Source organism: Salvelinus sp. IW2-2015, linkage group LG5, assembly GCF_002910315.2.
Source record: "Salvelinus sp. IW2-2015 linkage group LG5, ASM291031v2, whole genome shotgun sequence".
NCBI classification, from domain to species: Eukaryota; Metazoa; Chordata; class Actinopteri; order Salmoniformes; family Salmonidae; genus Salvelinus; species Salvelinus sp. IW2-2015.
In genome coordinates this window covers 34,811,444-34,828,176 of record NC_036844.1, presented here as the reverse complement: position 1 = coordinate 34,828,176, position 16,733 = coordinate 34,811,444, and the positions used below count along the sequence as shown (strand labels likewise).

Sequence of the window (16,733 nt, the reverse complement as noted above, 5' to 3'; positions counted from 1 at the left end):
TTGAAGAATCTCAAATATATTTTGATTTGTTTAACACTTTTTTTTGATTACTACATGATTCCATGTGTTATTTCATAGGTTTTGATGACTTCACTATTATTCTAAATGTAGTCAAATAAAAGAAAAACACTTGAATGAGTAGGTTTGTCCAAACCTTTGACTGGTACTGTAGGTATTTCTCTTGTCCAGGTGGGATAGGGCAACGTGCATTGCAATGGCGATTCTGTCGTCCGTGGATCTGTTGGGGTGGTATGCAAATTGTAGTGGGTCTAGGGTCAGTTAAGATGGAGGTGATAAAATCTTTGACTAGCCTATTAAAGCACTTCATGATTACCTTATAGCATGCATGTGTATATAGGCAATACAGTACAAATGCAAGCATGCACAGACATACAAGCACACAGCTGTCTCACAAAACACAGTCAGTCAGTCACAAAATACAAATACATACAATGGGATCCTTTTAATTGAAATAACTTTAGCAGAAACATACACTTTTTTCTTTCATTGAATTAAACATTTATGAATGTTAAATGAGTAGCAATGTCTTCAAAAGGGGCCAGGGAAACAGTGAGGTGGGAAAACAACAGAACTAGACAAAAAAAACAATAATAGTTAAGTCTCAGAAACAATTTCCAAACAGCACACAATGGACACAAGGCTCACATGACTACCAGGACATTAGAGAAAACCTGGATCTCGTTGACCAGTGACTGTCAGCAGTCAGACAGCAGACGAAGAGGAGCAGGCGTGATCACTACATTCAACACACACCCGGTGTTGTGACCAGAACGGAGCCCCGTCACTGATCCACTCAACACCACCTGTGCGGCCATTTCTGATAGTACAGCAGACGTTTATGACATTTGAAAGAGGAAACAAAGCAACAAAATAACAAGAATAAAGCATACAAATCTCATAATTTGAGTAAAAAGAGGTCTGCTTAAGTAACTAAGTGCTAGTCGACCGCTGTAAATCACATGGCTGGTGCGTCTCGATCAAAGACCAGAGGTGTTGAGACAAGTCCTGAATTAAAAACAGGGTTTAAWAATCCGTACCTACACACCTTTTACAGTGATTCATTCATACATTTTCTCTGTAGCAACTTTGTGTTCTGTTCACAACGATCCCAGTCAAAAAAGAAAAAGAAATAGAGCAATACTAGTTAATTTCACTGAATTACAGTTAAAAAGTAGTACTCCCTCCTGCATCGCTTTTTGTAAATCCAGAGTAGGTTTTTGAGCTCTGAGTCGGAAAAACTCTGTAGTGTGATGTCGCCAATCATTCTACTGATACCGATGCACGTCATGCTCGTTTACATTTGAGTGCTCACACACACACACACACACACGACTTCACTGACATACGCACACATACAAACACAAAATGCAGACATTCAGTTTTGGTTGTCCCACCTTTTCTCCAAGCACACAATCACATTGACAGAGAAACAGCTTCATTGTTTACCCCCCCCCCCCCCCCAGTAGGACCACTTCAACACTATTGGTAACAGCTAGTTACAGAAAAGAGCACTTGAATAAATCACAGACATATGACTCCTTATAAACTGTAACAATGAGTGAGAGAAAACTTTTGTTTCTCATTTGTGAAAACAAGAATCACGTCAGTGTTTTTTTCTTCTACCCAGCAGTGTGAGTGAGTGGGTTAGTGTGAGAAGGACGAGGGGGGACAGAGAGGGGAAAAGAGGGAGCGACAAACAAAGAACAAAAATGAGAGAGCGAGAAAGAAAGAAATTGAGTGTAAGAGATCAGTGTCTCAATTCCATCCAAATCAGAGGAGCAGTAGTGTCCTATAGGTCCTAGTCCTCTCTGTGAGGAGCAGTAGTGTCCTATAGGTCCTAGTCCTCTCTGTGAGGAGCAGTAGTGTCTATAGGTCCTAGTCCTCTCTGTGAGGAGCAGTAGTGTCCTATAGGTCCTAGTCCTCCCTGTGAGGAGCAGTAGTGTCCTATAGGTCCTAGTCCTCCCTGTGAGGAGCAGTGGTGTCCTATAGGATCACCTTATAGGTACTAGACCAGGGCTGCCCAACCCTCTTCCTGAAGATCTACTGTCCTGTGGGTTTTCAGTCCAACCCTCTTCCTGGAGATTTACTGTCCTGCAGGTTCAGAGTCCAACCCTAATTTACCAGTTCTGATTCAGCTAGTTAAGGTCCTGTTGAGCAGCTAATTAGTAGAATCAGGTGTGTTAAATTAGGMTTGGACTGAAAACCCACAGGACAGTAGATCTCCAGGAAGAGGGTTGGATTGAAAACCCACAGGACGGTAGATCTTCAGGAAGAGGGTTGGACTGAAAACCCACAGGACGGTAGATCTTCAGGAAGAGGGTTGGGCAGCCCTGTACTAGACCTTCCAGTGAGGAGCAGTAGTGTCCTTTAACACCACCTATAGATTATAGTTATCCGTGCGTGGATGATATGCTACTGCTGCTGATGTTGACGACGTGAGGTATTGACTGAGGTCCTGTGCAGTTCACAGGCTGCTGTTGTGCGTGACTGTAGTGTAGGCGGGGTTTGAGCAGACAAGATGGCTGCAAGACTAGGCACTTAAATCCCCGCTGTGACCAGAGATCCATTGGCCTATGTGGAGTCTCAAGCTTGCAGTCTTTTTTTTACAAGAAAGTGTGTGTGTGTGTGTGTGTGGATGAGAGTGTGAGCTGATGCGCTATGCATATCTTCAGTGTGTATGGTAAAGACAGGGTCACTCTCGTATGCTGGCAGAGTAAGAGAACTGGGGGAAGTGTGCTGGCTGGTTGGGGATGCCACAGTCCAGGTTGGTATCTAGAACACGAAGAACACACTCAGTCAGTCAACATCACCTCTAACGACACGCTTGGTGACATATTGTGTCACACACAAACAGGCACACACATGAACTCACACTTGTCTGGAGGCGTGACGGTGATGGTCTGTGCCGTGAACTCGTCGTCGAAGTAACGTGTATCAGTCACTGACGTCACCTGAGGCTTGAAGGGCGGAGTCAGCTGAGGAGGAAGAGAGCGAGCAGTGATTGATTGGCAAATGGTCTGCTTGGCACTCAGCATCAAGAAGGATTAGGGTGTAAGGCCCTGCGATAGACTAGTGTCCTGTCCAGGGGGCGTACTTGTATATCAAGCTGCCTCGCCCTACAGAAACAGGCTACTTACTTTACTTATTTATGATGCAAGGTCATTCAGGGATCAGTCAGACGGCAGTCGACGTGGACTAGCCCATTGTGATATCTGATCTGCACAGCATGACTGCAAAAACGGCGGCAGGTAGCCTAGTGGTTAGAGCGTTGGGCCAGTAACCGAAAGGTTGCTGGAATCGAATCCCCGAGCTGACAAGGTCAAAATCTGTCGTTCTGCCCCTGACAAGGCAGTTAACCCCCGGTAGGCCGTCATTGTAAATAAGAATTTGTTCTTAACTGACATGCCTAGTTAAATAAAAGGTCACATAATTTTTATTTTTTAATCAAAGACCTGGAATGGCACCATTTATTGACTGACTYTCAGTAGCGCCAAGCTATCAGCCTCCAGTCACTCACCTTTCTATCTACCACGTCCTGCCAGTTGATGGAGCTGAAGAACTTGTGGGACATCACTTCTTTGGCATCATCCGGTCCTCCCCCTAACCTGTCAAGAACAAAAATCAGAGGTTGCTTCAAATGGTGCGCTCACGTTTGGTGCACTGCTTTTCTGAAGAAGAGCATCTCACSGTTTTTTTTTGTCAGAAAGCTCAACCCCCAAAAAAATCATTTTGGTCACATATGCTACTGAATGTTTTGCTGTAAGACCTGGAACTTTGATTTGGGAGCACCAGTGTGCCGAGGAAAAGAGAACAAACCGAGCATAAACCGAGCGCTTGTTTCGAGCCCAAACCGTTCAAAAGTTATGACCCATATTATCTTGGCTACATTTTTTWTWTWTTTTTTATTTTGAGCKGTGACAGGCCTCATTTTTACATTCAAAAACCATCTAACAGGCAACTAAAACTAGTKGCGGGCCACTAACCATTTGTTAATAACACCTTGTTCAGTCATTTTACCTCATTAGTTAGCTAGCTAACATCCTGGTAACTTTACCAGTATAAGCAACCATTTCGTGGCACAGAAAGAAAGGAAAATGGATAGCTTCTTCTGGAGARGTGCTTCAAAAGTAGCTTGAATTCATATAGGCCAAATGTAGACTATATACACTGACTGTACAAAACATTAGGAACACCTAATATTGAGTTGAACCCCCCTTTTGCCCTCAGAACAGCCTCAATTCGTCGGGGCATGGACTTTACAAGGTGTCGAAAGCATTCCACAGGGATGCAGGCCCATATTGACTCCTTGTTTCCCCACAGTTGTGTCAGGTTCAGTTGAAGATACTACTTCAGTGCTATTTAATAAATATCCATGTTTTCTGAACGAACAAACAGTTTGAGTGTGTACTTTGGACATACAAAGCATGTGCGCACACACAAACACACACACACACACACACTTGTTTAACGAAAAAAATAAAAATTACCTCACACTCAACGTCAACAAAACAAAGGAGATGATCGTGGACTTCAGGAAACAGCAGAGGGAGCACCCTCTATCCACATCGACAGGACAGTAGTGTAGAGGGTAGAAAGGTTAAAGTTCCTCGGCGTACACATCACGGACAAACTGAATTGGTCCACCCACACAGACAGCGTGGTAAAGAAGGCGTAGCAGCGCCTCTTCAACCTCAGGAGGCTGAAGAAATTCGGCTTGTCACCAAAAGCACACAAACTTTTACAGATGCACAATCAAGAGCATCCTGTCGGGCTGTATCACCGCCTGGTACGGCAACTGCGTCCACCCACACCGTAAGGCTCTTTCAGAGGGTAGTGAGATCTGCACAACGCGATCACCGGGGCAAACTACCTGCCCTCCAGACACCTACACCACCGATGTCACAGGAAGGCCAAAAAGATCATCAAGGACAACAACCACCCGAGCCACTGCTGTTCACCCCGCTATCATCCTAGAAGGCGAGGTCAGTACAGGTGCATCAAAGCAGGGACCAAGAGACTGAAAACAGCTTCTATCTCAAGGCCATCAGACTGTTAACAGCCATCACTAACATTGAGCGCTGTGCCAACATACTGACTCACTCCAGCCACTTTAATAATGGAAAAATTAATAAATGTATCACTAGCCACTTTAAACAATGCCACTTCTATATGTTTACATACCCTACATTACGCATCTCATATGTATATACTGTACTCTATACCATCTACTGCATCTTGCCTATGCCGTTCTATACATCACGCATTCATCATTTTTTTTTATGTACATATTCTTATTTATTCCTTTACACTTGTTGTGTAAGTAATTTTTGAATTATGGTTAGATTACTCGTTGATATTACTGCATTGGTCGAACTAAGCACAAGCATTTCGCTACACTCTGATTAACATCTGCTAACCATGTGTATGTGACAAATAAAATGTGATTTGATTTGATCTAACCTTGTGGGGGGACACAATTGATTCCCATTCAAAATCTTATTTTCCCTAACCTCAACCTTTAACCCCTAATCCWAACCTTAACTCTAAACTCCCTAGAAATAGCCTTTTTCCCTTGTGAGAACTTAGTTTACACACTTACACTTAAGCAGATACCCAGCCAAACACAAKCGGGGTCCTCCCTGAGCAGGCCTGTCAGTCACACCTCCCACCCCAAAGCACCACGTACCTTTGCTTGGGATCCTTTTTGAGCAGGCCGGTGAGCAGGGCCCTGCCCTCTGGAGCCAGGTTCTTGGGGAATCGGATCTCCTCCATGAGGATGAGCTCAAAAAGTCGCTCGTGGTCTTGGTTGTAGAAGGGCAGCCGACCGCACATCATCTCGTACATGACCACGCCCAGGCCCCACCAGTCCACCGCCCGGCCGTAGTCATTGTCCTCCAACACCTGGACGGGCAGGGAGGGAGGGAGGGAGGGAGGGAGGGGAGGGGAGGGAGGGAGCGTTGTTCACAGTGCAGGCCTTAATGCTCAAAATCAGACAGACAAAAAAACTGTCTAAACAACAATTTGCAAGTGACCAGATTGGATTTGAGTCACTTCAAACTGCCACTTTATGAGGTCTTCAAAATAAATGTTCCAGAGGCAATCTATTGCCAAAATTACCATACAGTATGAGGTATCTTTCTACCTAAATACTCACTGCATTAACATAAAACATGAAAACAATGGATTATCAGTGGATAAGCCAATTAATCTTAAGGTAATAAATGGCCCCAATAAAAACAAGTGGTTCTTRCAGGAACAGTCTAAAATGGCCTCTCTCCTTGTCTCACTTCCTGCATTTGTACTGTTACAAAAAGAGAAGACATTTTGCAACGGAAATTGAAAAAGTTATTCCCTATTAGTTTGTGTTTTCTTACGCTTGGTGCTTAATTGAAAACAACTAAGGTTGTATGACAACTGTGTAGCATGTCCTTGTGCCACTAGCCATGCCCAGCAGCGGGCCCTCACCTCCGGCGCCAGGTACTCCGGGGTGCCGCAGAAGGTCTTCATGGTGGCACCGTCCGTGATGCCCTCCTTACACAGCCCAAAGTCTGTGATTTTAACATGTCCGTCATTGTCCAGCATTAGATTCTCCAGCTGAGAAGATGCAGCGAGACATTAGAACAGAGTTTCAAACATTATTGAGACAGTCATAACATTATAGAGAGAACGACAGCCAGTTTGAATAGTTGGAGCGGGGAGTTTAACCCCAGCCTCCAGTGGGGAGAGGAATGTGTCTAAGCTGGGCCTGTGGCACCATTATTATCACCATTATTATCACCATTATTACCACCATTTAGGAAAATCACATGACTGAAGTATGAAGGAAAACCCAAATCCTTAGATGAATATGAAAGCAGGACGGATGACTATGAAAGCAGGACAGAATCTTCAGTGCCTACCTTCAGGTCCCTGTATACCACGTCACGAGAGTGGAGGTACTCCAACGCAGATACGATCTCAGCGCCATAGAAACGGGCCCGGTCTTCCGTGAACACACGATCCCGAGACAGGTGGAAGAAGAGCTAGAGGGAAGAAGAGAGCAAAAGAGAGTGAAAAAAGGAGGATTCATTTGAGATGTTTTGATATAACAGTTTCTCCATTGCTTGAACACTTTTAATACAGCCCACTAAAATGCATGTGTTTGCCAAAACACCACATCTCTTGCAAAATGCACTTATACCATCACAACTTAAAAAAAAATAATAATCACAAAATTAGCCAAATCCATTCAAACGGTATAGTATTTAATCGAATGAGAAGGTTCATGTCACCATATTGATTTGAGTCATTTAGCAGACGCTCTTATCCAGAGCGACTTACAGTTTAGTGCATTCATCTTAAATGGCCAAGTGTAGCCAAAAACATTATTTTACTGTGTTTTATATACATTTCCACACTGAGTTTAAAATAGTCATGTAATATTGTCAAAATGATGATAATGCCCTTTAAGTGTGAAAACCACCTGAAATTTCAGCCTGTATTTGGTGGGATGGAGTTTTGGCCTTCCATGGTGACATCACCAGGCAATAAATTAGTTAATAGACCAATTAGAAAGAGAGTTCCAAACTTCTCTGCCAATAACAACTAGTTTTCCRCTCCCTTCCCCACTCTGACCACTCCCAGACAGTCCTAYCTAWATTTGTGGTTCAGAAATTGCTCTGTTTCTTTTTGACCATTTTAATTGAAAACACAGTAAGATTCTTAATTGTTACCCAGAAATGATTTGATATTGAAATAAAAACAGCTGCATTGGCCCTTTAAGATAGCTAGATGAGACAACCACATATCACAGTCATAGTAGCTACCAGCAAAGTCGGTGATAGTAAGAAAAGACAAGTGCAAAGTCAGATTCACCCTCGTCTTAATCCTGGTCCTGGGGACACAAAGGGGTGAACATTTTGTTTTTTGCCGTAGCACTGTTTTGCAAAAAGTGTCTTGTAATAGAGATTTGTGTCTACTGTTTTGCAAAAAAGTGTTTATCATTTGCATTTAGTGTGAAAACAATGTGAAATTACAATCTGTTAATTATTGTTTTCGCCTTGTGGATCCCAATGTTCAAGCAATCGAAAAAATTGTGTGTGTGTGCTCATGCATATCTGTGTGTACATTGGGACACCCACCTCTCCTCCGTTGGCATATTCCATCACAAAACATAATCGGTCATGAGTCTGGAAAGCGTATTTCAGTGTCTGGAAGGGTGGAAGAAGACAATTGATCAATGTCCTCCTATTAGATCAGATGTTTCTTTATCGTCTGATGTTCACAGATATTTGCGTTAAGTACCAGAAAATATGCTGTGATAAGAAAAGATTAACAACAAAAATATAGAGACATGTCATAGGCTAGGCATGACAAATACAAATTCATGAAAAAAGGCAAGACAAAAATGACAGCTTTTACCACCAACAGCCCAACTCCAGTCCTCCAGTCCCCCCAACAGCCCAACTCCAGTCCTCCAACAGCCACTCCATCCTCCATACCCATCACCGGTCACCCACAAGCCCACACTCCAGTCCTCCGTTCCACCCAAAGCCAATCAGTCCCCAACAGCCCAACTCCAGTTCCCCCCAACAGCCCAACTCCAGTCCCACCAACAGCCCAACTCCAGTCCTCCGTCCACCAACAGCCCAACTCCAGTCCTCCGGTCCCACCAACTACCAACTCCAGTCCTCCGGTGTCCCACAACAGCCCAACTCCAGTCCTCCGGTCCCACAACAGCCCAACTCCAGTCCTCCGGTCCCCACAACAGCCATCTCCAGTCCTCCGGTCCCACCAACAGCCCAACTCCAGTCCTCCGGTCCCACCAACAGTACAACTTTCTGTAGTAAACCCGGGCAAGCACGCCTGATTCAACTTGTCAACTAATCATCAATGAGATGAATCAGGGGAGTTTGTCTGGGGCTACAACGACAAAGTGTGCCGTTAGGGGTACTGGAGGACTGGAGTTGGGAACCACTGCTACACAGGACTATACAGCACGTGTGGGTGTTCTGTTCTGGACCAGCACATGTAATGAGGTGAGAGGAACACGGAGCACTCACCGTGAGGAAGGGATGCCGGGTGTTCTGTAACACTCTGCTCTCTGTAACCGTGTGTGCTACCTCGTCCTGGACACACAGATCAGAGGGTCAGCCTTTCACAGCAACACATACATAAGAATACCATCATGGCTCAGTCATTGTGAAACAGATTCCCTCCTTCACAAATCACTGAAGTCAGGGTATGTTCAGAAGGTATTACTGGAAACACAAGACATTCCAAATTTGCGCATTGGCGGCTTCTCGTATGAGATGAAGCCCGGCGACGCAAGTGTTAAGACAACGTTAAGAAACACAACATAATAGAAACAATTAAAATATCCTTTGCTTATAACATATTATAACATAAATATACCACGGCTGTCAGCCAATCAGCATTCAGTGCTCGAACCACCCAGTTTATAAAACAAAATATACCACATACTATGCACAATAAAGAACAATTAAGACTACAGAACAGGCCTAATGCATACGGATCGTCATTCCCCAATAACAAACTGATGGCCAGTAGTCACCACTGTAAAGTGGTATAGGTTAGGCCTATTTCGTTACCTTAGCGATGATGACCTCCTTGCGCAGGATCTTCATGGCGTAGTGCATCCCCGTGGCTTTCTCCTTGACCAGGATTACCTTGCCAAACGTGCCCTTCCCCAGCAGCTTCAGGTAGTCAAAGTCACTCATCGTCTGACAACACAGAGACAGGGCTGGACAATCAACTAGCTTATCTTGGGTGACCCAGCCCAGCCAAACACATTCACAATGGGCAGGATGGACAGTGGTAGTGATGATGAAGTGTGATACTTTACTAAACAGATCAATCACACACCTGCGCAGGAACAAACCAGGATTCAACCATTGTGGAAGAACAATGTGTGAGTGAGCATGTGGTTTATCATGTCWTTCAATTAGCATGTATTTGTGTGACACTTACCTTTACCTTGTAAGCATTTGTATCTGTCATATGCACAGTATATGTTACTGCAAACACACTCACCACTTTGGAGTTGGTCTTGGACATGGCCACCTCCATCTCCTCCATGCTGCTGCTGTCGCTGGGAGAACCAAACAGGTCCATGGGCTCCTCCTCCTCTCGTACCTTCAACCCATTGGCCACTGCCTGGATGGCACGCATCCACCCCTCTCTGACACACAATGTCCAATTACTACACCATKGTGAGCTTGTAGGATTCCTTTGAACCACTAAGAGTTTGTCCATGACACAGACAGAAACATATCCCTCCCTCCACCTCTGTTGACTACTGTTATCCCTCTTCCCCACTGCCTACCTACCCTTTCCATTGGCCCCTTCTCACACCTCATAGTTACCCAAATCCCCTCCTCACCTCTCTGCATTGCTTTCTACGTGGAAGGTCCTCTCGATGACAGTGGTCCACTGCAGGCAGCGGATAACGAACGTGTTTGGCTTGGGCCGCTCCGTTTTCATCAGCTGGCATTCTGGGACGAAAGAGGAGACAGAGAAGAGGGATCAAGGTTTACAAATGTTTTAATGCCTCAATCCATTGTTTTTACCTCTGTTGTTTCATTTACAAAGTGTYAACTGTGAAGACCCCCAAAGCAACATCCAGGCCTGCAAACACCAAAACACTCCATTTAAGTGTTCTGTACAGAGGTGGTGAGAGGACAGCAGGTCCTGCTCTGTAAACCCTGCTACAGAACCAACACTGCACAGAGTCKCCTGTGACATCATCAACAATAGTTTTCACTTTGAGGGACCCTCACCTCCCACTGAGAAATTGTTGAGAGGGGGCAAGCTCTGGTCGGACAGCTCAGGCTTCTCTTTGTAGCCGATGAAGGAGCCGTCACTCTTCAGGATGAAGTAGCGCGGCCTCCAAGTCTTGATGTACTCACCTGCACAGAGAAACAAGTGGGCTTGAGTGCACAGCACCCGAAAACTCTCATAACCTAGTCTCTGAGGTTAGGCACAATGCACATTCTATGGCAGCTACATAGTTCGGATTAGAATGTGTCGAGACATGTATGGCTTTGTCAGACGATGTTATTGAAATTGTGTTTGAAAGTGATTTTATTACATTTGCTGTGAATAATAAGAAACGGAGGGTCCTCACCTCTCTTGTGGAGCCATCCTTCCCTGACTACGCTGGCCTCATTCATAGTGAAGGGTGGAAAGGTTGTGGAAGGGGGTAGAGGTGAGGAATGGGAGGGGTAAAGGGAGGGGGGCCTGGGTAACTGTTGGACTGGTCAGGAGGGTGTCAGTGTAAACATTGCCCCACCACCTAGACAAAACATAAAACACAACATGAGAGAATATTAAATGACAGCTAGCCTACATGTGTTTGCAAGACATAACCTACARAGACTACGAAGAGATGAGCAGAGATTGACAGTGTTTTGCATCCAAGATGATTTTCCCAGCAAAAATATTATTGGCACCTAACCTGTCTGGCTGAATGACAAAAAACTCAAACTTAGCTTGTATTTGACAATGGGGCAAAACGAGGGGTGTAGTGCTGCCGGGGCGTGAGGAGTGGCGTGCCCTCACTGTTTTCTATTGGAGAATACACGGAGCTGGTAAAACTATTTCCGGAAAATGTATTCTGATAAATTATACTACCACAAAAATTCCATGAAAAACAATAATGTTGGCTTCTTCCCTGTGCTCTCACTGTGGTGGCGACAACGAGTAAGAACTATAGGCTACATGTGCGTGATGCGGAGGCCCGTCGGATGCTTGACCACTTTGGCCAATCAAAACTAAGAAAAATAAATCCTAATTCACAGTGGGTCTGCCTTGATGTTCATAAAACTCCACGGACCCTCTCTTGCGCAGTGGAACCCAGAACGATTTGTGACCACTTGGTTATGGTGACACCGTTCTGCCGAGGACATCCAACCCAGTAACCACCGCAAAGCCCTCTCTGGAAGTTGCTGCAGCCCTGGTTGGGAAATTTAGCCTACATTGGATYTTGGTTGAGACGCAGGGCCCATTCTACACTGAACAAGAATATAAACCCAGCATGTAAAGTGTTGGTCCCATGTTTCATGAGCTGAAATAAAAGATCCCAGTAATGTAACATATACACAAAAAGCGCATTTATCTCATTTTGCACAAATGTGTTTACATCCCTGTTACTGAGCATTTCTCCTTTGCCAAGATAATCCATCCACCTGACAAGTGTGGCATATCAAGAAGCTGATTAAACAGCATGATCATTACACAGGTGCACCTTGTGCTGGGGACAATAAAAGGACACAAATGTGCAGTTTTGTCACACAGCACAATGCCACAGATGTCTCAAGTTGAGGGAGCATACAATTGGCATGCTAAATGCAGGAATGTCCACCAGAGCTGTTGCCAGACAATTTAATGTTAATTTCTTTACCATATGCCGCCTCCAACATCATTTTAGAGAATTTGGCAGTACGTCCAACCGGCCTCAAAACCACCTGTAAATATGTAAACATGCCAGCCCAAGACCTCCACATCTGGCTTCTTCACCTGCGGGATCCTCTGAGACGAGCCACCCGGACAGGTGATGAAACTGTGGGTTTGCACAACTGAAGATCTTCTGCACAAACTGTCAGAAACCAATTCCGGTAAGCTCATCTGCGTGCTCGTCATCCTCATAAGGATCTTGACCTGACTGCAGTTCAGCGTCTTAACCAACTTCAGTGGGCAAATGGCCACTGGCACGCTGGAGAAGTGTGCTCTTCACGGATTAATCCAGGTTTCAACTGTACTGGGCAGATGGCAGACCGCGTGTATGGCGTCATGTGGGTGAGCTGATGTCAACGTTGTGAACAGAGTGCCCCATGGTGGCGGTGGGGTTATGGCATGGGCAGGCATAAGCTACAGACAACGAACACACTTGCATTTTATCGATGGCAATTTGAAATCACAGAGATACTGTGACGGATCCTGTCATGCCAGTCATCCGCCGCCATAACCACATGTTTCAGCATGATAATGCACGGCCCCATGTCGCAAGGATCTGTACACAATTCCTGGAAGCAGAAAATGTCCCATTTCTTACATGGCCTGCATACTCACCAGACATATCACCCATGGAGCATGTTTAGGATGCTCTGGATCAACGCGTACAACAGCGTGTTCTCACAGCCATTGAAGAGTGGGGCAACATTCCACAGGCCACAATCAACAGCCTGATCAACTCTACGCGAAGGAGATGTGTCACACTGCATGAGGCAAATGGTGGTTACACTAGATACTGACAGGTTCTGATCCACTCCCCTACGTTTTTTTAAGGCACCTGTGACCAACAGATACATATCTATATATTTCCAGTCATGTGAAATCCATAGATTAGAGCCTAATTTATTTATTTCAATGGACTGATTTCCGTATATGAACTGTAACTCTGTAAAATCAAATATTTTTGTTCAGTGTCAGGGTGGGCAATTGGAAGTTTGATTTGGGCCAAGTTGGAAGTAATACTGCATTTAGGTTATAGTTTATTGAGATGAATACACCACACCAAAAGCTTGATTTTTATGGCTGTTTTAAAACACATTTCCCACAATTCTAGGTAGTAATAAGTTATGTTCACAACTTGGTCAATTGATAACATGTTTAACATACGCAAATAAATTCAATGAATTGATAGTTCACCTCTGTTTTCATTTATTCCGTAATAGGGTATACTGTAACCATGTGTTTAAGCTAATCAAATCAACGTGTATTTGATACAAAGATGCACAATACAATGAAATGCCTACTTGCAATGAAGCTCTCCTTGCAAACAGTGCAATGATATCAAGCTATATGTATTTACATTAGGATATAGCCTACAAATAGCTATAACATTAGGCTATAGGCCTACTGCAAATGATTGTTTGTTCCTGAACTGGGAGGATGGCAGAGCTATCCTTCAGCTTCACGAGTTGATTCAACTTCTTTAACATCATTGCACGATCCAGGCGCTGTCCTTTCAGCACCATTGCAGGGCGCTCACCTCATCAAGATCGGTTGCCTATGGCTAATAATCATACTCATCACTTATTATTATTATTATTACAAATAGAAAATTCACTTCTCACAATGCTGCTCATTTAGTAAAGTTAGATCAAAGCCGAAGCAACGTCTAGCAATATCACAATTATTAATTTGCATTTGACATAACAGAACCAAATATAAAACCATAGCACAGTAGGCCTATAAAGTTACCGTTACACCAAAAACACCTACTGTAATTTATAACGATATTTTAGAATGGTTAGCTGAAGCTGAATAGTCAACAAAAAAATTGCATGAGCCAAAACAGAACCCACCACTAGGCAGGATATATGCATTGATTGAAACAAAATACAAGAAAGGCTAATAGTTTGTTAACACCATCTGCTCTAATTCTCTCCCGAAACAACAGTCATTCAAGAATATCTAAATCCATATTCCCGTGAAACTGATTGAGATCAATGAAATGATTGGCATGGAGATTAAGTTTGAACGTCTCAACGGTAAAAAGTGAATAATTATAATTCAAGATTGACAGTGATGATGGCTTATTTGGAAATTAGGAGGCCTATGCCTAACTTGGTGTTTGAGGATATTAAAAAACTCAAATGTTTTTGAGACGATGTGTGTGGGCATAGGCAGACGTTGCAATTGGAGGATACATTGTATATAATGATAGGCTATTCAATTGTTTACATCTGTCGGTACAAACTTTGATTGGGGAAAGTATGACGTATATTTTTTTAACGCGCTCCCTCACCTAAAAAAGAAAAGAACTATACCACTGGGCAAGACTTGTGCTGCAAGAACAGATAACGCTCCTTTAAAAACAACTGGGAACTCGTTAATCTCCCCGACTTCAGTGCGTTCAAGACAACTGGAATCTCGGAAAAACATTTTTTAACGGTCATCCAACTCGGGAACTAGGGCCTCTTTCTATAGCTCTGTCTTTCCGACCTGAAGATCAATGACTTCATGACTTGACCTCGTAATTTTCCGAGTTCCCAGTTGTCTTGAAAGCACCAATGGATCAGAGAAACGTGCCAGTGGGTACCAGCAAGCACACCAGCACAGCGGGATCAAGTGTTGCAATACAACGGGTGTACAGAGCGCAAACGACATCGAATTGGCCAGCTAGGTAGGCGCCTAGCCGACACGCAAATCAGCTGTCAAACCTATAGCTAACTAAAACCTGTTTTGCTTGAGAGCTAGCTAGCTACTCAGGACAGGCTGAAACTTGATATGTGTATATAACGTTATATATATATATATCTGGAGCGCAATGACTAATCAATAACTGCTATTTTGTTGACAATCAATGTGTAATGGATCGACGATGGTGCATCTGACTGTAGCTAGCTGTAATAAGAATATCAAATGAAATTCACTTAAATAGATAGGGTTAAATTGAAATGGCAGGGCACAAACGGTCTGAATGTTGGATAGCCACTTCTATCTCGAACTAGCTAGATCAACTAATCACGTTTTTGGTAAACAGCTCACACGACACTAACTTTAGTATCATCATAGCAGCTAYCTAACGTTAGCTAGTTGGCAATCTGTTAGCTGGCAAGCCCAGCTTCAACTCTGAACAGGGACTGACAACAACACCTGTCACTTTTCCACCCGCAACTTAAAACGTACACGTGTAACTTCTTACAACTTAACTTCACCATTTACTCTTTATCAAGGACCTAGTTAGCCTATATTGTAAACAAACAGAAGAAACCTCTTATAACCTTTGACGTTAGCTAGCTACGCTAGGTTCCATTTGCACCCCACCATGGTCATGGCCTCTTGAGAACAAGTAGACACCGATGAACCCTGTCTGTTTCTCGAGTACGATATGGGAATGGCCCACCGTCTAACTATCTCTGCAACAAGGACGTCTCAGGATGGTTGTTTTCAGCAAGTTATCGACCCTGCACCTTTTATCCATGTGTAGCTAACGTTAGCTAGTTACGTTACCTGAGTTTCGCCTGCTTGCTGCAGTGGTGTTTGCGAAGAGGGTGCACTAGTATGAGCCGTAAATAACATATACATGAGTATTTATACGCTGTTTTCAAAACTTAGCCCCACGTTGTTCTTGTTTATTTGATAGACTCAATCCAGTACAGATACAATCTTTGTTACAGGCCATCCAAGAAGGAATCCCAAACAGGCAACAACAACAAAACAAAAAAAATACGTAGTTGGGACACGTTGTACGTCAGCCCGAGCAGATGTCCCCCTGTCTGGGCCCGTGGCGAAACGGCCGTGCTATACGGGATCCTTGGAACGTCCCTACCCCCCATTTAAATTTAAAATGGTTATCAAATCAAATTATATTTGTCACATACACATGGTTAGCAGATGTTAATGCGAGTGTAGCGAAATGCTTGTGCTTCTAGTTCCGACCATGCAGTAATATCTAACAATTAATCTAACAATTTAACAACTACCTTATACACACAAGTGTAAAGGAATGAATAAGAATATGTACATAAAAATATATGAATGAGCGATGGCCGAACGGCATAGGCAAGATGCAGTAGATGGTATAGAGTACAGTATATACATATGATATGAGTAATGTAGGGTATGTAAACATTATATAAAGTGGCATTGTTTAAAGTGGCTAGTGATACATTTATTACATACATTTGTCAATATTAAAGGGGCTACAGATGAGTCTGTGTTGGCAGCAGCCACTCAATGTTAGTGATGGCTGTTTAACAGTCTGA

The 16,733-nt window shown here is 43.7% G+C and overlaps 1 protein-coding gene across 1 annotated transcript; it reads right to left on the bottom strand.

Moving 5' to 3' along the window:
- Window positions 1-448: 448 nt before the first annotated feature.
- LOC111964418 (RAC-beta serine/threonine-protein kinase) lies at window positions 449-16,255 on the bottom strand. The gene is made up of 14 exons (XM_023988318.2): window positions 15,979-16,255; window positions 11,147-11,314; window positions 10,800-10,928; window positions 10,403-10,514; window positions 10,054-10,201; window positions 9,612-9,743; window positions 9,063-9,128; window positions 8,142-8,210; window positions 6,921-7,043; window positions 6,487-6,615; window positions 5,708-5,922; window positions 3,539-3,626; window positions 2,894-2,996; window positions 449-2,793 (listed from the first exon to the last, which is right to left on the bottom strand). Exons 2-14 carry the CDS (start codon window positions 11,190-11,192, stop codon window positions 2,714-2,716), a joined length of 1,440 nt encoding a protein of 479 aa, XP_023844086.1. The 5' UTR covers window positions 11,193-11,314; window positions 15,979-16,255; the 3' UTR covers window positions 449-2,713.
- Between the last annotated feature and the right edge of the window lie 478 nt (window positions 16,256-16,733).